The sequence below is a fragment of the Ischnura elegans genome (genome assembly GCF_921293095.1).
Source record: "Ischnura elegans chromosome 13 unlocalized genomic scaffold, ioIscEleg1.1 SUPER_13_unloc_3, whole genome shotgun sequence".
In the NCBI taxonomy this organism is placed as follows: Eukaryota; Metazoa; Arthropoda; class Insecta; order Odonata; family Coenagrionidae; genus Ischnura; species Ischnura elegans.
In genome coordinates, this window is record NW_025791659.1 from 4,754,993 (window position 1) to 4,781,141 (window position 26,149).

At 39.4% G+C, this 26,149-nt stretch overlaps 1 protein-coding gene across 1 annotated transcript in view; it reads left to right on the forward strand.

Annotated features, from left to right (window-relative positions):
* The window catches only part of LOC124172978 (trafficking kinesin-binding protein milt), a 251,480-nt gene that overhangs the window by 21,596 nt on the left and 203,735 nt on the right, over positions 1-26,149 (forward strand). The window contains exons 3-4 of the mRNA XM_046552508.1: positions 11,139-11,243; positions 17,752-17,883. Of these exons, the coding sequence (XP_046408464.1) occupies positions 11,139-11,243; positions 17,752-17,883 (237 nt within the window). The remainder of the gene's footprint in view (positions 1-11,138; positions 11,244-17,751; positions 17,884-26,149) is intronic.

Consider the following 26,149-nt stretch of genomic DNA (forward strand, 5'->3'; position numbering starts at 1 on the left):
GCTAGAACACATGCGAGAATGCGTGGATGCGAGACGGAAAAATAGCCCCTGTTCTAATTTCGTTCATGCATTCGCGCAATTCCACGCCATTTTAGAAATTAATGCAGCTCTAACCTGCGCAATTCCGTGCCCCGTGTAAAACGACCTTAAAACCCCATATCAGCCAATCGGAACGCGTGGCCGTATGGAGCGATTGCAGCGCAACGTTTGACAAATGTGGGAACGGCATAAACAAACAAACACGCTACATATTTTCGTGTTCCGGGTCCTATGACAACGAGCTGTGATGTCGTGCAATGACGGGGAAAGCGACGGCGGGAGTGACCGTGTGATTCAGAAAACTGATCAATTGAGCGAACGGGAAGTGTTATCGCGATAGTGATTACTTTCGCGACGAAAAAAAATGATCGTGTGATTCCGGCTTTATGAACGGGGTTTTGAATGGCGAAACGTATTCTTTCCCTCTTTCTCTAACGATTGGGGAATTCTTGAATGTAAAATTGGAAGCCGTCCAGGCGGACGTCAAATGTGTTGGAATTGGACGGTGTTGCGGATTTTTTTCTATCCGCAAACGACCTCATGTGAGGTGGGAGGGAGTAGTACATACGTACCTACCCTCGTGATGATGGCGTGACGTAGCGATCTTAAAATACGCGACTCCTGGCGGCAGACTCGCGGACCACCTGAATTCGCGAAATAAAAATGAAACAGATGAAAAGCGGTCTGGCGCATGGTCCCGGCGAAGGGAGAAAAGACCTCTAAGTCTCCGTGGAGGATGGAAGGTAAAATAAATGATTAATATTTGAGATTTCGCGTGTTTTTTGTGTTCGATCGTGTTTTGTTTTTAATTTTCGGCATTTGTGAAGAAGATAAGTTCTGTATCAAATCAAATTTGCGGGATTAAATGTATGATATGTTTGAAGGTGAATTCTCCGAAAAGAATTTGTAATTATGCCAAAGTAATGCTATGATTACAAAAATTAACAATTATGTCTTACATATTGTGGTGATTTTGTTATCGGAATGCAGTTCTTGAAGTGTGGTTTTTGTAAATAGTGTAATGATATCAAAAAAATTGATTAGAGGTGGAATAAATAATAAGTGCTTGAGAATTAACTGGTTTTTTAATTAGTTGTATTTTATTTGGTGCTTTCGGCTTGTGCAAAGAAGATTAGTTGTTAATGAGTAAATGTTTGATGAATAAATTTCAGCACGTGTTGTACCAAGGATTTTTCGTTTAAAGTTCATGTAGTTGTTCCGACGTAAGTGGTACTTCAGTGCAGTTCTTGACTAATCGTGCAATTCTCGTCTTATTCATGTGATTTACCCAAAAAATATTCAATGAAATTAAAGTAAATAATTAGTGTTTGAGAATTCACTTCTTTTATGATCTTTTTTGTTTTGTTTTGTTTTGTGCTTTCGGCGTGTGTTATGAAGATATTTATCGAAGAATATTCGCGGGAGAAATGTCAGTATTATGCTTGACAAGGATTCTTTTTCAAATTATTTTTTTGGATTTATACCGACGTGAGTGGTACCTCAACTGCAGTTATTGAATTATATTGTTTCTCTTATTCTATCGAAAAAATATTGATGGAAGGTAAAATAAATAATAAGTGATTGAGAATAGGGTAGTTTCCTTCATCAAAGAAAACGATAGGCATTGATTGCGATTCGTTACCCACCGTTAGTGTATTCATAATATACAAATTATTTCGTTTTAGAAATACCAGTTTAGACAAATGGCAAGGGTCAAATTTTATCCTCATTTGAAAAGGGCCAGATTGGCGCCCATGCGATTCCACTCCGCGTGACGTCACAGGGACCTAGTTTCTACACGAGAGGATAGGAGTTATACATCGTCTGAGGTTACCAATGCATGCATGAGGCACAGAGCTCAGGGAAACATGTCTTAATAATCACCTATTAAAACTGGCTAAGGTCGGAAAGTTTTCTTCGTTTGATAAGGTATTAATAAACCTTTTTTAAGTCAAGCGCTACCATTCAGCAAGGTACTCAGCTATCCGCTAGCATCCTGCGTCCTATCAGCGCTGAGAGCCTCGATCAACGTCACTTCACAAGGAGAGAGGGGGAACCAGAAATGCGTCGCACGGACTTTCCTACTTACGCGTCACGTTTTCGCGCGCTTGAAATTTTTCACTTTTCATTTGATCGCGAAAAATAGATATCGTCATTTAAAAATCTAAAAGCGCGAAATACGCACTCCAGGAGTAATAATCTTTCGATTTAGGCAATAAAAAAATAATAGGAAACCACCCTAATAACTTGTTTTTCTTTTATCAGTCGCATTTTATTTCTTGCTTTTTGCTTGTGCAAAAAAGATTTGTTGTTAATCGGAAAATATTAGATGAATAAATTTTTGCATTTTTCGTGTGAAGGATTTTTCTTTTAAAGTTTTTGTAGTTATGCCGGCGTAAGTGGAATTTGAATGGTATTCTTGAATTTTTGTGTGTCATAACAACCAGAGCTCAAAACAAGTATAAACAACATACGATATTAAATATACTGCTGGCAGTAACTGTGTATGATATAAGTACCTGCATTACTTACATTCTTCGGTACACAACAGTTACCAATCCATTTTCAATTGACCCATTAGTTTCGAAGTTATCAGAGATATGCGTTGTTTACAAAAAAAATCCACCAGTTTTCGTGGTGTAAACCATTTGTTTTATGCAAACTTTATATGACTTATCTTGCTTCCTTATATCAAAATAGGGTGATATCCTATTCTTTTATTGCCTTAATCGAAAGATTGTTACTCCTGGGGTACTTATTTCACGCTTTTAGATTTTAGGTTTTAATTTGGAGACGCCTTCCTCTTTGGGGGTGGTTTCTGAAAAAAAGGGGTTGAAATAAGGGGCGAAAACTTTTGTAAGTGTATTTCCTCGGTATAAAAGAAAGGGGTAAAGGGTGAGGGTGTAAAAAAAAACCTGCACTTAAAACCCTGTCTTAACTGCACCCTGAGGGCAGTGGCAATAAGAAGGAAGATATAATACTGAAACTAAAAGACAAAAAATAAATACATTTTTTGAAACTTTTTTATTTCTCTTTTCCCAAGTTTTCTTCAAACGCGTTTTTTTGACGTGACGATATCTATTTTTCGCAATGAAATGATAAGTGAAAATTTTCAAGCGGGCGAAAACGCGACGGCTAAATACGAATGCTGGGAAAAGACCGTGTAACGTCATTCTGGTTCCGGCTACTGCCGTGTGAGGCCACCTTGGTTCGAGGCTGTGAGCGCCGAAACGATGCAAGCTGCTAGCAGGTAGCAGAGTACCCAGCTAGCTGGTAGCGCTTGGCTTAAATAAGGATTATTATTACCCTATCAAGTGAGGGAAACTTTCCGACCTTAGCCAGTTTTAATAGGTGATTATTAAGAGATGTTACCCAGAGCTCTGTGCCTCACGCATGCATGTGTAATCTCAGATGATTTAAAACTCTTATCTACTCGTATAGAAACTAGGTCCCTGTGACGTCACGTGGAGTGGCATCGCATGGGCGCCAATCTGACCTTTTTCAAAAGAGATTAAAATTGACCATTAACATTCGTATAAACTGGGATTTCTATAACCAAATGATTCGTATATAATGAATATACTAATGGTGGGTAATGAATCGCAATCAATGCCTTTCGTTTTCTTTGATGAAGGGCTCTCATGGGAAAGGATCTCATGGGCGTCCTGAAATGCGAATGTGTTTTTTTGATCTAGAAGACTTTTTTTCACAATTTTTCCATTTTTTATGATGAGTTATGCCTAGAAAGGAATCTCTTTTCTACGGGAATGCCAAGAGCACAAAGTTATGGAATTTAATTTCACGCACAAAAAACGGTTATATTTTTAAAGAAAAATTTAGTACAGTAAATACTATGAAGGCGAATTTTTTTAAAGGATATTATCTAACGTAGAAATAAATTCTCTTCCTATGCTTTTTGTGGCATTGAAATTGATTGCTTCGTTTTGACCATAGAGCTCGTCAAACTCGTGTGCCTTGGTTTTTTTATAGACGGTGATTTTTTCTCATGGGCGTCCTGAAATGCGAATGTGTTTTTTTGATCTAGAAGACTTTTTTTCACAATTTTTCCATTTTTTATGATGAGTTATGCCTAGAAAGGAATCTCTTTTGAGCATGTATTTTCAATTCGACATTTGAGACGAAGAACTCTTTGATTGGAACATCTCCGTTGCTAACGGTGAACGAATGTTTATTTACGCTCTTGCATGACCTGTAAGAAAAGGAATTACGTTTCATATTACTCTCAGAGCAGGTTGAGCTAGCCAGGAACCAGCAGAGCTTGAGCAGGTAGAGCAATTTAACTATTTGGGCAGCACATTAGAGGTAACGGACACATTAATAAGGACATCAGGAAGCGAATATACTAGCGAAGCGCACATCTCATCGGGCACAAGCGGGCGTTCATGAACAGGAAGGAGCTTCTGAGAGGATCGTTGTGTAAGAGTTTAAAGAAAAGGTTAGTGAAGAGTTTGATCTGGAGTTTAGCTCTCTACGGTGCGGAAACGTGGACACTGAGGAAAGAAGACTGGAGGCATTCGAGATGTGGGTATGGAGAAGAATGGAGAGGGTGAAATGGACGGAAAGGAACGACGAAGTGCTGGGCATGGTGGGTGATGAGAGGCAGCTTTTAGATGAGATACGGAGGAGACAGAAGGTATGGATGGAGCGAGTACTTAGCGGGGAGGGAATGTTGAAAATGGTGTTAGAGGGTAGAATGTTCGGAGGAACGACGAAGTGCTGGACATGGTGGGTGAGGAGAGGCACCTTTAAGATGAGATAGGGAGGAGACAGAAGGTATGGGTGGAGCGAGTACTTGTGGAGTAGGGAGAGATGTACAAATAAGCGCTGGATATGGTTGGCGAGGAGAGGCAGCTTTTAGATGAGATACGCAGGAGACAGAAGGTATGGGTGGTGCGAGTACTTGTGGAGTAGGGAGAGATCTACAAGTAAGTGCTGGATATGGTGGGTGAGGTGAAGCAGCTTATAGATGAGATAGATAGGAGACAGAAGATATGGATGGAGCGAGTACTTGTGGAGAAGGGAGAGATGTACAAATAAGTGCTGGATATGGTGAGTGAGGTGAAGCAGCTTTTGGATGAGATACGGAGAAGAAGAAAGTAATGGATGGAGCGAGTCCTTGTGGAGTTAACAGAGATGTACAAATAAGTGCTGGATATGGTGGGTGAGGAGAGGCAGCTTTAAGATGAGATACGGAGGATATAGAAGGTATGGATGGAGTTAGTGCTTAGCGGTGAGGGGATGCTGAAAATGGTGTTGGAGGGTAGAATGTTAGGGAAACGAGGGAGGGGAAGGAAAAGAATAGGATTTTTAGATAGATTGAAAGAGAGTAGGCCTTACAGTGAATTAAAGAAGACAGTGCTGGAAGGAAAGGGAGGCTCCCAGATCGCTTATTGTAATACTCCATGAAAACCTACCTTAATCCGTAGAATACTGTAATAAAAAATAATAAAATCGTCTCAGAAACAATTTTAAAGCAAGGGTGGCACTTAGCCAATTTTTCGCGTGGCGGTAAATTTACCTTTTCACTATTTTTTTCGAGAAAGTTGCCTCGAGACGGAAAACATTTCGTACCCAAGGTGATGTGTTATTCTAATGCTCATCTTGGCGTCTCCACGACAGCAGATCACACATTTGAAGCCTCGGGTTGTTTAGAAGTAATGGAGTGTGTGGAGAAGAATGGGCTCCTTGAGACAATTTTTTGAAATCTCTTTTCAGCTTCGTTAGCCAACTGTGGCATTATATTCATGCTACATGTATTTTCGTGTGACGACCAGTAAGCCTGAATCTTCAAAATAGTGATGATAAGACTTATTGTTGTCAGATTTTTACGTCCAATTAAAACATTGTTTTTTTAAGCAGTTTAAAATTCAGCACTCAGCTTGATTTCTTAGCATTACACGAAGGTAATTGAGAAAGTGACAGTAGTATGTGTGAATCGCGTGAGGTAGTGGTGGTAGCGTAATATTTCTAACCCTGCCGCGTGAACGGCGGTGAAATGTACAAGAATAGGGTAGTTTCCTTCATCAAAGAAAACGATAGGCATTGATTGCGATTCGTTACCCACCATTAGTGTATTCATAATATACGAATTATTTGGTTTTAGAAATACCAGTTTAGACGAATGGCAATGGTCAATTTTAACCGCATTTGAAAAAGTCCAGATTGGCGCCCATGCGATTCCACTCCACGTGACATCACAGGGACCTAGTTTCTATACGAGTAGATAGGAGTTTTACATCGTCTGAGATTACCAATGCATGCATGAGGCACTGAGCTCAGGGAAACATGTCTTAATAATCACCTATTAAAACTGCCTATGGTCGGAAAGTTTCCTTTGTTTGATAAGGTAGTAATAATCCATATTTAAGCCAAGAGATGCCTGGTAGTAGGGTACTCTGCTACCTGCTAGCAGCCTCCATCGCATCAGCGCTCAAAGCCTCGCCCCAAGGTCACCTCACACGACGACTGCGGGAACCAGTATGACGTCACGCGGGGTTTTCCCAGCATTCATACTTAGCCGTCGCGTTTTCGTGCGCTTGAAAATTTTCACTTTTCATTTAATCGCGAAAAATAGGTATCGTCATTTAAAAATCTAAAGACGTGAAATACGTACTCCAGGAGTAATAATCTTTCGATTTAGGCTATAAAAAAATAATAGGAAACCACCTTATTCCTTCATGACACCGCAAGAGCCTTTGAAGACTCCCTGCAAAAACCACAAAATACCCTATTAAGACCAATCTGGAATTACCAAGAAAACCCACATTTCAAATATCACAGACCAAGTAGAGGAATTACTCACCCTACACAGTAATACACAAATGGCCATGTAACTTATGAACGCCAAATTACGCAATATACCGAGAGCCGATTACCAGCTGAATATCACCTACTATAAGCTGATAACCACAGTTACCACGCATGCGTTGCGTTGCGCGTGAAAGCAGCCAACATGGCTGCTAGCGTGAGTCTTGTCTCTGTTGATGAATCAATTATATCCGAAATGACGGATAAATATACTTCATCATCATCATCATCACTGGTAAAAAATCCTAGGATTGGTTTGACGCAGCTCTCCACTGTATTCTCCTATCAGCTAATCTTTTCACTCCTACGTATTTCTTCTCTTTCACATCTCTCTTTACTTGTTCCATATATTTTGTTCGAGGTCTTCCTTTTCCATTCTTGCCTTCCACTTGTCCTTCGACGATTGTCTTCATCAGGCCATCATGTCTCAAGATGTGGCCTACAAGGTTGTTCCGTCTCCTTATCAAGATTTTCATGAGGCTTCTCTCCTACCCTTCTTAGGACTTCCTCGTTACTAACTCGGTCGATCCATTTGATTTTCATCATTCTTCTGTAGCACCACATTTCGAAGGCCTCTATCCTTGCTTTCTCCGCTGCGGTCATTGTCCATGCCTCACTTCCGTATAGGAGCATACTCCAGATGTAGGTTCTTATAAATTGTTTCTTTACTTCCATATTTAAGTTTCCCGCTGTAAGCAGGTCTCTCTTTTGGTGGAATGCTCTCTTCGCCTGGGCTATTCTGCTGATAATTTCTTTCTTGCTTCTCCCGTCACTAGTTATCTTGCTTCCCAAATAACAGAATTCATCCACCTCTATCAGTTTTTGCTTCCCTATTTTAATGTTGGTCTTGACTTCTTCTCTTCTGCTGCATACTAAGATCTTGGTTTTCTTCGTGCTTATTTTCAGTTGATATTCACCAAACACCCTACCCATATTAACCAGAATATTTTTCAAATCCTTCTCTGTTTCTGCTATAACGGCTATGTCATCGGTAAATCTTAGCATGCTAATTTTTTCTCCATGGATATTCACTCCCAATGCCTTTTCTTTGATTTCATTAATGGCTTTCTCAATGTAAACGTTGAAAATTACGGGTGACAATGTACAGCCTTGTCGCACTCCTTTCCTAATTCTTGCTTTTTCACAGCTGGGCCCTGATACGTATACAATTTTACATGCTACATATACCGAAACAGAAATCTTAGGGATAAAGCCTTGAGGTAGATATAACTATATGTCGGAATAGAGGTAAGGAAAACTTCAATTTCTGACGATTCTCAAAGGTTATATGAATAGGGATGCGAGAAAATCGCAAATGCGATGTAGATGCGATGTGCGCCAATAAATGCGACATAGATGGGATGACTGGAGTAGACTATGATATTTTTACGCGAATTCGCCTTTTCGACGGCAAAATTCGTACATTTTGTGCCGAGCGCAGTTTAAATGCACCGCCGACACTCACCGCTTAAGGAGCATGTGAGCGACTGGCCAGCTGCTAGGTTGGCTGTGACTCTACGTGGCCGTGAACTACAAGTGGGCGCAGGCAAGCTACACCTCCGCCACCAAATGTCTTATTCCTTAATTTATTATTGTTCTACGACGTAATTATTGAAAATCTTCTGTATTTTGTCATATAACTGTGTTTAACTACATTTTATCGTCATCTACCTCATTATGAAAAAATAGACGCTACAAAAGTGCGATAAACTGTTATTGAAAGTGCGATTTTCACGTATCTCTAGTTAATGAATGTTGAAGCTTGAGTACTGATATCATTGTATTTATCAGCGAAAGGTTTGTCGGTCAGATGGAACGGTCTCTACGTGACAAATATCACACCCTGTACCTAATCCAAATTGACTTGTAGATGAGAATAATGGTCTCCAAGAGACAATTGAGGAATTATACTTATTTGGGGTAGATGATCCACAAAAGATAATTACAACACCGCTAATGTGGAAGTATACACGGTCGTCACGTTTCATTTGTTAAATTGTCGTTTCTCTGCTGCGTATAGCGGGTGGGAGCCTGCTATGCATAGGCTCGCCAACGCATATATTCGCTTGCATGCGAACGATTCACGCAAAGAAATGACGCTCCTACGAATAGGTAGTTTAACTGCTCCAGGCTGAGGAGCTAGGAGCGCGGAGTGTGATATTAATTTTTTTCCGTTCCCTCGGCAACCTTTGTTTTGTTATTTCTAACCGTGAAACTTGAAAGAAGACACCTCGGAAAGAAAAATTACGTGTAATTGGTAATGGAATTTCAAATATAACTTTGTTATTTTTTTTCTTATCTTGACCTCGTGTAATTCATGTTAAAATGGTTCTTGGAGTGTGGGTCAATTTACCTTGAATATGCAGCGAGCGTATGGGATCCGGTGCAGAAAGACTTAATCCGCGAACTGAATAAAATAAAAAGAAAGGCTGCGCGTTTCGTCAAAAACTGATACGGTCGTACAGACAGCGTTACACACCATTTAGACGAATTATTCTGGGAGCCGCTTGAGACTCGGAGGCTGCGCGCTAGGCTTAGATTGCTTGAACAATTGAGAATTGATATCTTTAAGAGCGACACAGAGAACATAATACGAGGGTGGTTTGATAAGTTCTCGGAATGGAATTAAAAAAAATGTTCTTACATCACTGAAACTTATTTTATTTTTCAATAGAGTCTCTTTGTAGATTACTACATTTGGTCGAACGATATTCTAGTGCCTTGATCCCATCTAGAAAATGAGATTTCTCTTGGCCTGCAAAATAGTTGTCAACTTCGGCTATCAGTTCTTCATTTGAGGTAAATCATTTTATCCACCGGGTCCACAGTCAAGAAATTTCAATTTTGGGAAGAGATGGAAGTCTGACGGAGGCACAACAGGTGAATAAAGCGGAAGTGTCAACAATTGATACCATAATTCGTGTTATTTTGCCATGGCGACAGCACATGTGTGCAGGCGCGCATTGCGTTGATGGAAGATGACTTTCTTTCTTGCTAAACCTGGCCTTTTTTCGCGTATATTTGGTTGCAGTTAGTCCAAAAGGTTAGCAAAGTATTTTCTAGTAATTGTTTGCCTAGTGGGGAGGCAATCTATAAACAGAATCCCGTTCACATCCCAGAACACTGATGCCATGACCTTTCCAGTCGAAAGAATTGTCTTTCCTTTCTTTGGTGATGGATAATCATCGTGTTTCCGCAGCTTTGGCTGTGTTTTTGTCTCTGGAGAATAGTAATGGACCCAAGTTTAATCTTTGGTCACAAACCGGTCTAAAAAAACTTGTTCGTTTTCCCTAAAACGGTTCAAACATTGTTCCGATATGTCCATTCTCATGCGTTTTTGATCCAGCGTCAAGAGTCACGGCACTCATTTAACAGATAATTTTTTCATTTCGAATTGTTCCGTTAAAATATCATATACCCTTTTATATGACATCTCGTAAGCAAGAGCTATTTCACCCACTTTCAATCGGCGATCCTCCATTAACATTTTGTGCACTTTTGCCATGATTTCTGGAGTAGTGACACTTCTTGGCCGACCTTTGCGCGGACCATCATCTAAGCTCCCCCAACCAACTTTAAACTCTTTTGTCCTCTTGGCAACAGTTGACTATGAAGGAGCAGTGTCCCCTAGTGTATTCTGGGAATCGGCATGAATGTCCTTTGCTCGTATACCTAATTTTACGAAGTACTTAATCACTGCACGAATCTCGATTTTTTCCATCTTTGCAAATCACTATGCGGGAACAACAAAAAAATCCACGTCACCGCCAGTTCTTTTCCACGAGCATTGACGTGGCATGTGTTTACAGCGAGCAGTCCTATGGATATCTTGTGAAAAACTCGTTGCACTAGCTGTGACAACTCGTGATGATTCCGAGAACTTTTCAAACCACCCTCGTATTAGAGCCACACTATATTTCCAGGTACGACAGAAGCGATAAATTAAGAGAGATGTTTTGCCGAACGGATAGATATGGGAATTCGTTTTTCCCCCGAACCATAAAGGACTTTAATAAATGCCATTTACCATATCAATTGACCTACACTCCAAGAACTATTTTAACATAATATAACTTTGGAAAACAAATTTATGCAGCTAAGAAACAGATCAATTCACTTTCATTACCTTATGTGCGGATGTTTGCTATTATACTCCGGCAAAATAATATTAGATTGCGCTCAGTACACTTTAATTTTGCATAAACATGTCATTAATCTCGATGAATATATCTCATTTGGTAATGTTTTACTCCTTTCTCTTTGAATTTCAGACCTTTGCAGTGGTGGCAACATTCCAGAGGTTGAGATAATCAGTCTAGTCGAAGAACAGATACCAAAGTATAAACTCAGGGCGGACACCTTGACGGATTTCGCTGGTGAGTACTTTTGTTCCGTTGACATTTATTTTGTCAATTCATTTATTTTTATTATGTTATCTCCTTTAAGTGGTTAGATTCTGAAGTATTTCTTTGTGATTAGGAAGTAAATTTAACGACGGCTTCCATTTAAAATAGGGCATCAACAGTAACCTTGTTTATTTTTAAACGTCATAGTAACGTACATAGTAATGCCTTGTTCGGATTACGATTGTTCCAGCAATCGTTGGAACTATCGTGGATCCACACAACGAGAGTTATAATCTGTCCTGCCCTCTAGTGCTGACATCTAAGCTGTTCAACGTGTTTTTAAGTAGTGGTAGCGTTCCTTTTATTGGGTGCGTCGGCGGCTATGGCCATTTTGCACCACTCACTGACTGGAATTGATAAAAGGGATTAGGCCCGTTCTGAAATTAACGTGTCAATAATTTACAAGAGGTATCAGTTATATTTTTTTATATTTTATTGAAAAGTCGAGTTGAGTGTAAGAATGCTATCAGTCGGGAAATGTTTACGGGAGTGTCTCCAAGTACCTCAGCTAGGTTGACTCCGAGGTTGTGATTCACCCGTGCAGTCCGATTTATTGCACAGTCCATCAGGATATGTCGCGCTGTTAGTGGACAATCGCAATTTAAGCATTGGGGCTGTATTCTCTCTTCGGTGAAGAGGTATGAATGGTTTAATACGCAGTGGCCAATTCTTAAGCGTGCTAAAATCACTTCCTACCGGCGGACATTTCTTATAGAGGTCTGCCGCGCAGTTATTACGGGCTTAATTTCCCGAAGTTTGTTATTTTGAATTTCAAGCCATTGGGTGTTCCAATTTTGTCTTATTATACCCCTCGTGGCATTTCCTAAATCTTCCGCTGGTATTAATTGTAAATCGGTATCCGAACGTGTATTTAACGAATAATTTTTCCTCCGCCCATATTCTTCCTTGCTTGGACAAATTTATGAAAAAATGAATGCCGGGTCTACACTAGTAACTTAAGTGACTACTTAAGTTGGCTCTGTACTTAAGTTGGTAGTGTAGGTGTCACCAGCTTCATTTAAGTACACCTCCACTTAAGTCATCTTAGAACCCAACTTAAATTGCGTTGGCAACTGTTTCCGCACGGTTCAAGCTCTTCAAGTGTTGTAAATGGCACATAATACCCATCTCACTACTGAATCATCCCGTTGATTATGTTCTAAGCTGTGCTGTATTCTATGATGTGGTTATTGAGCGTTCTATTTCGTTAGTTAATTTCTAGTGTTGGGGTTATTAATTCGACGAATTTCTTTTGTGGTGTTTCTCATCTTATTGTTGGTTTTATTTCCGTGAAAACTAATTGCTATGCCTGTTGCTCACGGTGAAACTCGATTTATAAAACTTAGAAACGTTTTAAGGAATTTTAAGACTGACAATGAGACGACGGCAGAGGATCCGGTAAAACTGTTTATTTTCCATGGTGTCATAATCGAAAATAACGTAAACGAATGCACTCGGAAACTTCCCACACACTGTTATTGAAACTATTGCATAGGGCTTTAATTTTAGTCCTAGGGATGCCGAGGGGGATAAGATGTGGCGATTTCATTGGACGTGGAAGGAATTAATGGTTGAAATTTAACATCAATGGTTTTAATAAAGCAGTGGAATTTGACTAGCAATAAGTGTTTTTGTTTACGTTATGAATATGTCATTCCACGAAGTCACGCTTAGTAATTCCAAATTCCTCTGGCTCCATCACCTCTCGCCATATAGCGTTCCCTCAGGAACTGAAATCGGTCTTTCCTTTTAACCTTCTAAATCCAAAATAGTTAATTCACGGAGTTTGGAAGTTTATTTCAAATAATAGTCGCTTTGGATCAAAGAATCACAAATTGCTCTCCTAGACCTTCATCTGTCAACATAACTGTTTCCCAATATAGACAATCACGGAGCTGAAGTCGGCTTAAAGCTCAAGTGTAGCCGCACCGCATTTAAGATTATATTTAAGTGAAGTCACTTAAGTTAAGTCTGTAGTGTAGACAAGGCAGAAGGGAGCTTCACGAACTTTTCGTCTTTCTATTGTCGCTTCCGTTTCCGGTATCCCAGCGCCTAACCATCGTAAAGTGGTAACTTTCGGAACTACGTGAACTATTGTCCGGACCTGCATTCACACGACTAGTTCGACCAACTATCGTTAGTACAATCGTAATCTGAAGCCTCGTTCACATAACGATTGCCCGAGCGATCGCACATGGACATGGATAATGACAGCAGCGGAGAAAGCAAGGATTTAGGCCTTCGAAATGTGGTGCTACAGAAGAATGATGAAGAGAAAATGGATCGACCGAGTTAGTGATGAAGAAGTCCTAAGAAGAGTAGGAGAGAAGAGAAGCCTCATGAAAACCTTAATAAGAAGACGGAACAACCTTGTAGGCCACATCTCGAGACATGATGGCCTGATGAAGACGATCGTCGAGGGACAAGTGGAAGGCAAGAACGGAAAAGGTAGACCTCGAATGAAATATGAGGAACAGGTAAAGAAGGATGTGAAAGAGAAGACATACATCTACATCTACATCATACCCTGCGAGCCACCTCTAGGGTGTTTGGCAGGGGGTGATCAATCAATCACCAGCATGCAGCATGCAATTGGACTCCCACATGCACACCACACCGTCCAAAAAACGTCACGTATACTAACAAGCTATACTACTATATGCTGTTAGAAATAATAATAGAATTAAGAAACATGCATTAAGTTTTACATAGGTTAGTAGGCTACACTACAAGCCATGCAGTCTATTAATGAGTTCTATCGCTGCCGTTATAATCTCTTATCGATCGTGGAAAAAATGACATTCGGAATCTGTCTGTTCTACTGTCTCTCTTATTTTATTTATATGATCTGATCTTCCGAAGTATGTTTGGGTCCGTAAGATATGGCTAACTTCGTTAGAGAAGACACTGCTCTTGAATTTATCTAAAAGGTATAGTCTATTTTTCAATCTACGGTCCGACAGAGATTCCCATCCGAGTTTATATAAGAGGTCAGTTACACTAACAAGACTATCGTAACGACCTTTCACGTACCTGGCACCTCAAATACGTACGTGTAAAAAAGATTACCTTGGCAAAAGTTCAGTTACACGAAAAATATTACATTGAAGTTTACAGAAAGGGAAAAAAAGTCATTTCCATAAATGTTTTCATACAGTGCGTCCAATATTTGTTTTTGAGGCTGAGTAGTAGAGTCTAAAAACAAGAAATTTCCTAAAAATGCCGACGGAATAATCTTATCGGCAATATATCTGGAGACATTGTGGCCTGATGAAGACAATCTTGGAAGTCAAAGTGGAAGGAAAAGGAAGACCTCGAATGAAATAAATGGAACAGGTAAAGAGGGATGTGAAAGAGAACATATACATTAGGCCGGCCCTTATTTTTCAGAATTGAGAAAAGTTATGTTTTCCTAGTCTCAAAATGATCCAAATGAGGTTCATATTCACGTGTTAAAATTTGGTTACTTGAAAATAACGGCAACCCGTGCCCCAAGGGCCCTAAGTACTGAGGACCCTCAATTGAGATTTTTGGGGCCGAAAAAGTGCTATTTCTATGTAAAACGTAAAAGTAAAGCCCTTTAGGGCCGATTTTTTGTTTGTTTTGACCTATCTCAAATCATTTACGAGATATTGTCCGTCGTAATGCAATCCACCCCCAAGGGCGCTACCCCGCACCGCGGCGCCGCTGAGGTACGGCCCGCACCACTTACTAGAGACTTCCCCTCCACCCCCTCCCCTCCCTCGGCAAAGACTTTGCTCCTGATGGCAAGATGTAGTCTTTGAAGAAATGCGCTTACGTTAAAAAGAATTTAATTGTCATGACAATGCTTCCAATCAAAGTGATCAATTTACTCGTATTTTCACTTGTCCATGAATTTCAGTACATATTAACCAAAACAAAATACATTTTCGTATTTCTAATCTTTCATATTTAGCATTTAAAGTGTATTTGCGCACGTTAGGGGCTGTACTACGATGAAAATTCACATTTATTGTTAGTAATTAATTTTGAAAGCTCTCTTTCTTCTACGTGACTGACTTAAAATCTTGAATTAGTTTCACCCCTCTCTCTGCACAATCATCTACCGCTTGAAGGCCCCGAATAATTTGCAAATCGTTCTTGTAATCAGGATGTTCATACCATTCTTGCGTGGGCACATCAAAGAATGCAGTTCATATTTCCAATGCATTAAATAGCTTTCTCGAATTAGTAGTGACAACATTTGATATAGATACCGTTTTCAGGTCTTTACGTTTATGGAATGCCATCTTTGGTGGATCATAATTTCCCTCACGTGTCCTCATATGGCGTATCACATTTTCCTTTTCACACCCTGGAAAGGATCCGTCAAAGAATTACAGGCCTATGGACACCTCATTCAGGTACCACAAGTGGTTTGAAAACCTCTTTTGTACTCCTTTCGGTATGTCCAGGTTAACACTTTCGTAATTTTAGGATCTGAAAGTCACTGTTGGGAGCAGATGCAGCACAAGGAGCGGGGAATCACAACTTTTTCTTTTTTCTTGAGCATATTGAAATCTATTCCACCAATAACTGCATTTCGTGCTCCTATTTGACTGCATAAGAATTTTGCTTCTTCATCCCTCGCACATTTTTCTGAGAGATCAACTGCGAGCGTCAAAAATGCAATGGCACCGCCCCTTGTAATATCAAACAAATCATCAAGTTTTGTTACGAAATATTCTCTTCTCTAAATCTCCACGGTAGTTCCCACTCTCTCTTTATGTCGTCGCACCTTCATCCAGTCATTGTGTAATGTTTCTAACATTCCAGTCACCTTATTTTCTGTAATAACAGGAATTCTCATTTTGTTCCATGGATGAAACGCATTTCTTACTGTTTTTCTCGCACTAAGTCTGATACATTTCAAACCCATTAGGTTATAGAGAAACACGCAGCACTTCTCTCACTGTAAGTAACTTCGAGCCAAGTATTTCTTCACTTTCTTTTCCAACCACTTCAATGTGTGAATTTAGTCTTGATTTCATACTTTTTCTTGTTGGCCTATTCTTAAAATGAACGCCACGTGTGTTCATGATAAACAAGTTTTTTCAACACTTTTCTCCGTATATCCTTAAAAAACTTAGCACATTCTATCCTTTGCGCACTATACATAAGAACTAACTATCTCTCCACATTGATCAACAAATGTGAACTGACTGCCTCGTTTCTTCTTCATAGAATATTTCTATCAACTGTTATGGCCCTGGAAGCCCTGCTCATTTCCTTCATCCCTTTATAATACACAAACACAATTGTATCAAATAATTAAAAAATTTTGTACATAAAGAGCAGTTTTGAACAAAGCATGCGGTAATTGTGCGCGGTCGTATGGTGGCAACAAACTAAGGTTTAAGGGGTCGGTGCACAGTACATAGTACGGCGTTGAAGGGTTAAGATTGATATTGTATGCTTTAAAAGCATTAGTCATGACACAAGAGGAACTTTTCAATTCTGTACCACTAGCATGCAAATATTGCCAGCAGGAGCAAAGTCTGTGCCGAGGGAAGGGAGGGGGTGGAGGGGAAGTCTCTAGTAAGTGGTGCGGGCCGTACCTCAGCGGCGCCGCGGTGCGGGGTAGCGCCCTTGGGGGTGGATTGCATTACGACGGACAATATCTCGTAAATGATTTGAGATAGGTCAAAACAAACAAAAAATCGGCCCTAAAGGGCTTTACTTTTACGTTTTACATAGAAATAGCACTTTTTCGGCCCCAAAAATCTCAATTGAGGGTCCTCAGTACTTAGGGCCCTTGGGGCACGGGTTGCCGTTATTTTCAAGTAACCAAATTTTAACACGTGAATATGAACCTCATTTGGATCATTTTGAGACTAGGAAAACATAACTTTTCTCAATTCTGAAAAATAAGGGCCGGCCTAATATACATGGGTGTGAAGAGATTAGTTGATAGTAGTACTGAGTAAAGAGCTCCATTAAAACCAGTGTTATGAGTATCGACCTGCGATGATGATAGAAGATGATGATTATCAAATTGATTGACAGAGTTTGTAACGAGGAAGTCCTAGGAAAAGTAGGAGAGAAGAGAGGCCTCGTGAAAACCTTAACAAGAAGACGGAACAACCTTATAGGCCACATCTTGAGACATGATGGCCTGATGAAGAGAATCGTCGAGGGACAAGTGGATGACAAGAATGGAAAAAAATACCTTAAATATAATATATGGAACAGGTGAAGAAGGATGTGAAATAGAAGAAATACGTAGGTGTGAAAAGATAAGCTGATAGGAGAACTGAGAGGAGAGCTGCGTCAAACCAATCCTAGGATTGTTGACCAGTGATGATGAACATTTTCCATGACATTAAGCTGCCATTGACATGTTTGTGCTTCAAATTCAAACTCACCTATTGCTTACGCATATACATTGTTATTTTTGTTCCTATAAGGCAGAAATAATGCATATAAACTATTATTTATTTCGCTGTCTTTCTCGCAGGTTACGAGAATTCCGACTGGGGTCCGGCTGGTGCACGTGCCGGGAACTCGGAGGAGAACAAAGGAACATCGGAAAGCGGTCCCAATTTGGATCTGAGCCCGGAGCAGATTCGGGAAACCCTGAATTATTTCCGTGAGTACTTAATTTCGACTAAAAAATAAGGAACAGTTGAATTTGGTGCGTAGGTAACGCTTTATTTTCATAACAAATCAGGGTGGCCACACCTATGGAATTTTATTCACTTTCACTGGTACATGAAATCGCAATTTATTAAATAAATTCTGTGGCTGGAAGGATGAGAAGTGTTGCAAAAGAATCTTCCTCATTTTACCATTAACTCATAATTTAGAGAAAAAAATTTTCACCCTCTTTTCATGAGCTGGTGACGTCATGAAAGTTACGTTTCGTTAGTTTATTCATGGAGAACCGCTCATTGATCAAAGTAGTCGCTAACTAGACTATATTTGAAAAAAATAGAACCATGCGAGACCGAGGAGTAGTCGAGAACCGATGACCGGCTGGGAAGGATAGCGTGACGTCATCAACTCAACTGTGATGAGATGAATTACGAAAAATTTACCTTCTCTTTACCTTTACCAAAAACTCATTAAGTTAAACAAATTCGAATTCTCATACCCTTTATTCATGAGTTGGTGACGTTATTAAAGTTCTTTTTTATTTGCTTATTCAAGGGGAGCTGAAGAGGGGGAAATATTGAGAAGACACAAGCCGTTAACCAATAAAAATAAAATGATCTATGGAAGTTCGGCTTAGCATTTATTAAAGTCCTTTGCGATGAAGAGGAATAACGAATTCCCATATCTGTCCGTTCGGCAAAACATTTCTCTTAATTTATCACTTCTATCGGACCTGGAAATATAGTGTGGCTCTAATATTATGTTCTCCGTGTCGCTCTTAAAGATATCCATTCTCAATTGTTCAAGTAATGTACGCCTAGCGCGTAGCCTCCGAGTCTCCAGCGGCTCCCAGCCTAATTCGCTTAACATCTGGGTAACACTGTCTGTACGCCCGTAGCAGTTATTGACGAAACGGGTAGCCTTATTTGTATTTTATTCAGTTCATTTTGATTAAGACTTTCTGCACCGGATCCCATACGCTCGCTGCATATTGAAGGTGCGGTCGGACGATTGCGAAATAATAGCTTTCTTTTACTTTCTATTCCGAAAATCTTCCCACAATACGCAGCGAATTAATCCGCGAACTGAACAAAGGAAGGCTGCGCGTTTCGTCAAAAACTGCTACGGGCGTACAGACAGCGTTACCCAGATGTTAAGCGAATTAGGCTGGGAGCCGCTGGAGACTCGGAGGCTGCGCGATAGGTTTAAGATTGCTTGAACAATTGAGAATAGATATCTTTAAGAGCGACACAGAGAACATAATATTAGAGCCACACTATATTACCAAGTCCGACAGAATCGATAAATAAAAAGACATATTCACCCGAAGGATAGCGTGGGAAATCTTTTTTCCTCCTCATATTCAACGTGTGGTCGGACGAGTGTGAAATAGCACCTTTCATTTACTTTCTCACCCGAAAATCTTACCACAATACGCTTTCGAATCCAAACTTCTTCTGGGCTCTGCCGAAAACATTTCTCATGCATAAGTATTTCCCACGATACGTTAGAAATTATCGTAACTCTCAGACACTTCACGATTAAGTGTAAAAACAGCAATATCTCCGATATATAAGCATTAATTTTCATTTCCTTGTAGTTTGCTCGTTTACTATTTTATAAAAAATTCAATTTGTGGGAAAAATTGACGGCATCTTACGTTTTCGCGAATGAGTTTATGACGTCATGTGGTCACCACTTCCCAGGTACGCTCCTTCCTCGCATCGGCCTAGCGCGGTTTTTTATTGTTTACACCTTAACGAACGATTGATTCCGTCGATGAACGGCTCTTCATGAACGAGTCAAAGAACCGAAAGTGTAATGACGTCATTGACTCTCGATGATTGGGCGGAAACTTTCAAGTTTATCAACTTAAAAATTTTGACAGAATGGTTGAATGAGGAAGACCGTTGTCGTCGTAATATATTATTTCCTTCCATCTACATAATTCCTGTAATTAATTACGATTTTGCATTTGATCGGATCTTTCAATTGATTGAATTCATTTAATTGAACTCGACTCGACGTTTTTCTGTGAAGATGAACATGTGCTGAAAATTGGTTTTATCAAACAGTGTGGAATATGGCGAAAAAAGTTCGCTAGAATCGGCTTAGTTATGTTTTTAATTTTATTGGTTGGCCGCCCTGATACTGCATAACTTGTATTCGCTTAAGCTGTAAGTAGTTACTTGGTAGATGTGTCCGATTTTTCGCTTTCCACAAACCTTAATATGCACCTTTTTATGACTTTTTTGTGGCTTATATCCTTACAAATAATATACAATGACGAGCATAGGTTTTTAAGTGACTTAAGGACATGAACGGTCTATGAAAATATGTACGTATGTTAGAGGTATCCGTAAAGTGTAGGTGATCCTTAGATGACCTCATTTTTAAGCTTGATTTTACCACGCCAATATTAGACTGTTAGAACTTATGGCAGCTGAAAAAGATCGTTTTATTTAAAATATGTATATGTTTCCAATATATTTGGAATTTATTGAGCCCGATTTGCGAAGTCGTCTTACGTGTGGTAACGACTTAGCCATTTTTTGAATGGCTTATAATTTGGCGAATATTACTACGGTTTTCCGTTGCAAATATGCACCTGCCGTAATCTCAATTTTCAAAAAAATATCAATGCTTGTAATATGTATATACTATCATAGTAATGAAGATGATGAGATGTAATTGGCGAAAAATAAAAATAAATTAACGAGTTCTCACCAGCTTCAGTGCTCTTGATCAACACTGACTAATCAGCTTTCTTGGCTTACAATAATCCGCTTCCTTGGCTTATAATAAGCTGCTGACATACCGATTCTTGCATTCTATAATATATTTGACATATCCTCGGCTTTGGTAGCGAAAAATAAACAAAATTTCGTTGCTATGGTAATGGTTACCATTTCGTTATGACGATATTCTTGCTTGTCTGTAGATAGGCCACACCGAAAAAATATATAGAGGTATTATCAGGTTCAATGCTAACTATTCACGCCGGGTTAGCGGCTTGCGTGGTTTACAATAAGCTGCTGAGATACCGATTCATGCTGTTTTAGCTTAGGATTTAGGATTCATCTCTCTTTAGCTTAGGACGCGAAAAAGTAAACAAATTTTCGTTGCTATAGTGATTGGTACCATTTCGTTTTGACGACATGGTATTTGTCTGTAGTTAAATCAAGCTAAAAAGTAAAGAAAAATTACTGATTACTCATCAGCTTGTATGCTCTTGATGGACGCTGAGTAAGCCGCTTGCTTGGCTTACAGTAAGCAGCTGAGGTATTGATTCATGCCGTCATAAAATAAATTCGACTATTCATCGGCAGGAAGCGAAAAATTAACAAATTCCGTTTCTATGGTCATGATTACTTTATCATTTTGACGACAGTTTTTCTGTCGACAAGTTAGGTAATACTAAATACTCTGTCTTTCATCAGCTTCAATGTTCTCTATTGACACTGAGTAAGCCGCTTGTTTGGCTTACGATAAGCAGCTGATATTCCGATTCATGCAATTCTAAATACGTTTGACCTCTCAGTAGCTGTGTACGCTAAAAAGTTAACAAACTTTCGTTGTTATAGTGATGCTTACTGTTTAGTTTTGACGACATTATTGCGTGTCTGACGATAAGCCAAAAAATAAAAAAAACTCACAAATACTCATCGGCTAATTCTCTCGATCGACGCTGAGTAAGCCGCTTGCTTGGCTTACAATAAGCAGCTGAGATACAGTTTCATGCCGTTCTAAAGCGAATTAGACCTCTCCTTAGCGAGTCTCAACTGAGTCATTTTCTAACAAATCGACATTTTTCGCGTAATGCGACGTTGTCACGTTTCTAGGTCAGCTATTCAGCACGTTCATAACGAACGTCTTTTATTATCTGTCTTATTAGATTCTATCAACCGAGATTTCTCTGCGATGTGGATTTTTTTCGTCTTCCGTGTGGTGAGAGAAAGTCGCTTGTGTTTTTTTTCTTCAAAATAAATGAAGTCGTATTGAAAGTTCAAATGGTTTTCCGAAATACTGTTTTTAAGAACGTTTTTCTGCTCAATACGTGACATATTTTCATTTTTGAATAGACGTGTTCTAATTTAATTACGTATGTTTAGTCAACTTGTTAGGCTTTTCATTTTTAATTTTAACTTAATTCTAGTTTGATTGAAACATAATCTGGCATTTTTCAAATGAAGTTAAAATTGACCGTTAACATTGGGAAACTAAAAACTACTAAAGTGTCTAAACTGAGAAAGTTGAGAGAATTAACTTCATTGAGAGAATAAATTTTTTGTCGAAAGTATGTTTCGAGTTAATAGGGTGGTTTCCTATTATTTTTTTATTGCCTAAATCGAAAGATTATTACTCCTGGAGTACGAATTTCACGCTTTTAGATTTTTAAATGACGATATCTAATTTTCGCGATTAAATGAAAAGTGAAAATTTTCAAGCGCGCGAAAACGCGACGCGTAAGTATGAATGCCGGGAAATCTCTCCGTGTGACGTATTTCTGGTTCCCGCTGCCGCTCTGTGAGGTGACCTTGAGGCGAGTTGAGCGCTGATACGACGCAGGCTGCTAGCGGGTAGCTGAGTACCCTGCTGGCTGGTAGCGCTTGGCTTAAATAAGGTTTATTAATACCTTATCAAATGAAGAAAACTTTCCGATCTTAGCCAGTTTTAATAAGTGATTATTAAGACAAGTTTCCCTGAGCTCTGCGCCTCATGCATGCGTTGGTAATCTCAGACGATGTAAAACTCCTATATCTACTCGTATAGAAACTAGGTCCCTGTGACGTCACGTGGAGTGGCATCGCATGGGCGCCAATCTGGCCCTTTTCAAATGAGGATAAAAATGGACCATAGCCATTCGTCTAACCCGGTATTTCTAAAACCAAATAATTTGTATATTATGAATACACTAATGGTGGGTAACGAATCGCAATCAATGCCTTTCGTTTTCTTTGATGAAGGAAACTACCCTATTATTGATCAAGATTGACATGGGTGGAACATGAGAGTTTTAAATGGTTGCTGAATATTTTGCAAACCAAATTTTAATGAAATATCGGACAGAAAATTTGAGTAGAATTTAATATTACTTTTATGAAATTTTGACCGTCAACAATGAATTTATATAGCCGTAGTTACCATTAATATCACCCTTTAAAAAGGTATCTGAAAATTATATTCTCTTATTTTTTTTCGTTAATTTACTAAGGAATTTTTGTTTTTTTTTTAAATATAGTGTTGTATAAACCTTGTTGTAACCCTTAATTTTATTTATATTTCAAAATTAAATCGTCAAAAACTGAGTCTATGCGGTCACTCGGTCAATGTACTCGTTCACATTACACCTAGACGACTGTGATAGCTGTTTGTTGATTTTTCGGCGACGGGAAATATCTTTCTCAACCAAGCGACAAGCTCCATTTGCTGAAAAAAAATAGTTGCCAATCGGTCAATGTCACACAAAGTGACGGGAATGGATGATAATAGATATCTTCTAGTTGGGAAGCCACTCTGTATACTTTCAACGGGAGATGGAAAAGTCGGTCACGGGAATGTGTTTCTGTATCTCTACGGAACAGATGTTGCGCAGAAAGAATAGGGTAGTTTCCTTCATCAAAGAAAACGAAATGCATTGATTGCGATTCGTCACCCACCATTAGTGTATTCATAATATACAAATTATTTGGTTTTAGAAATCCCAGTTTAGACGAATGTTAATGGTCAATTTTATCCTCATTTGAAAAAGGCCAGATTGGCGCCCATGCGATGCCACTCCACGTGACGTCACAGGGACCTAGTTTCTATACGAGTAGATAGGAGTTTTACATCGCCTGAGATTACCAATGCATGCATGAGGCACAGAGCTCTGGGAAACATCTCTTAATAATCACCTATAAAAACTGCCTAAGATCGGAAAGCTTTCCTCGTTTGATAAGGTATTCATAATCCTTATTTAAGCCAATCGCTACGTGCTACCAGGGTACTCTGCTACCTGCTAGCATCCTGCGTCGTATCAGCGCTCAGAGCCTCGCCCCAAGGTCACCTCACTTGCGGCAGCGGGAACCAGAACGACGTCACACAGGAGTTTTCCCGGCATTCATACTTACCCGTCGCGTTTTCGCGCGCTTGAAAATGTTTACTTTTCATTTAATCGCGAAAAATAGATATCGTCATTTAAAAATCTAAAAGCGTGAAATACGTACTCCAGGAGTAATAATCTTTCGATTTAGGCAATAAAGAAAGAATAGGAAACCACCCTATTTGGTGTGTGTGTTCAATAGGACTGAGATCATGTAAAATATTTCTCATTCTTCTCCAGGGCCCATTAGGCCCTTTAAAGGGCCTCGAGTCATTTTCATAAGAAATACATAGAGAGGTCATTTATAATGCCCGAGTAATTTCCTTAAGAAATACATTTAAATTTCGTTATTAATGCCTGAAGACCTTTTTTCTTTTTCATATTTAAATTAGTGATAATGGTCACAATAAGTTGAGACATATACCGTTGGAAAGAAAAAGAAATGCACATTCTTATTCTTGCGATAGAATTTCGTTTTCCACGTGATTTGCGGTGAATTTAGAAAAAAAAAACGTTCAAAAAACTTGAATTTAGAAAAAAAACGTCCAAAACAAGCTTAAATTTGAGCGTACTGTCCCCTTGACGACCGTCAGTATTGTTTATGTCGTTTTAAATCTCTTTCTATCGTCATAAATTATGATTGGCATGTTCCAAGGAAATGTATTACTACCACGAGTCCCTTTTATTCAGATAAATGTGCCATTTGAATACAAGTCCGAGTGTAGACGAATGGCAATGGTCAATTTTAACCTCATTTCAAAAAGGCCAGATTGGCGCCCATGCGATGTCGCTCCACGTGACGTCACAGGGACCAAGTTTCTATACGAGTAGATAGGAGTTTTACATCGTCTGATATTACCAATGCATGCATGAGGCACAGAGCTCAGGGAAACATCTATTAATAATCGCTCATTAAAATTACCGTTCGGAAAGTTTCCTTCGTTTGATAGGGGAATAATAATCCATATTTAAGCCAAGCGCTACCAGCTAGCATGGTACTCAGCTACCTGCTAGCATCCTGCGTCGTAGCGGCGCTCATAGCCTCGCACCTTGGTGGCCTCACGCGGCGGCAGCGGGAACCGGAATGACATCAGACGAGATTTTCCCAGCATTCATACTTATTCGTCGCGTTTTCGTGCGCTTGGAATTTTTCACTATTCATTTAATCGCGAAAAACCACCCTATTCATAAAGTTAGTGCCGAGCCCGTGACCATAGATGGTCGCATTTATTTTCATCGGCAGCTACTAGATAGATTGAAGGAGAGAACCCTCGTAGCTTTTTAATATTTCTTTGCATCTGCCTAGAAAAAACATTTTTTTAATGCTGCTCTCCGCACTATCTTGGCTCCAGTTAACATCGTGGATGCAGTGGGGTATTTCTGCCAGTACAATCTAGTTGTGACTGACAGACGTAGCCGGATGAAGAAGAAAGTGTTTAAACTTTTTCAATGCTGATGTTCAACTGGTGTAAATGATATTCAGTCTACGAATATCATTTAAGTTATTTGCTTTGTATCTAATCCCTTAATTTATTATTGTTATACCCCATAATTGTTTAAACTGTTACGTATTCTTTCAAATAAATGTTTCATCTCACTTTGTCCTCAACTACTAGCGACATTTACTACGAGCGTGATGCGCCCGCTCCCAGAGGGCTTTTCAATGCAGGTCCACAGAGGGATAGGCATGTTTCTAATTTTAAAATGTAGGAAAAAAAAGCAGGGTCTTATGTACAAATTTAATTGGAATGTTCATGTACAAATTGAGGTCAGAGGACCTCTTTAAACACAACATTGGAAGTAATTACACTATCCTCTGTTTACACTTGTTTAGCGTTTTCCTTTAATATTTACAAAAATATTTTGAAAAGATCTTACCCTAGAGAATGCTACATAAAGTTGGCCATGAGAGAATACAGGGTCAGGCAGGAATCAGCCAGCTATTTGCAAAGACTGACCCTGAGCCTTGTCAATAGTCATCGCACAGGAAACCTTAACGGGAAATTGTATGCGAGTCAAATTAAAAGGCATGGTGGGATCCGACGGCGTTAACTGTATTCTTGGGATGAGGACAATCTTGCCGGAATTTTAATAACCAATTTTAGGAAACAATAGCAATATTTAGGAGGTAAGATATGCCGTCGCATGTTCTCTGATAAATTCTGTGCATTTTGGT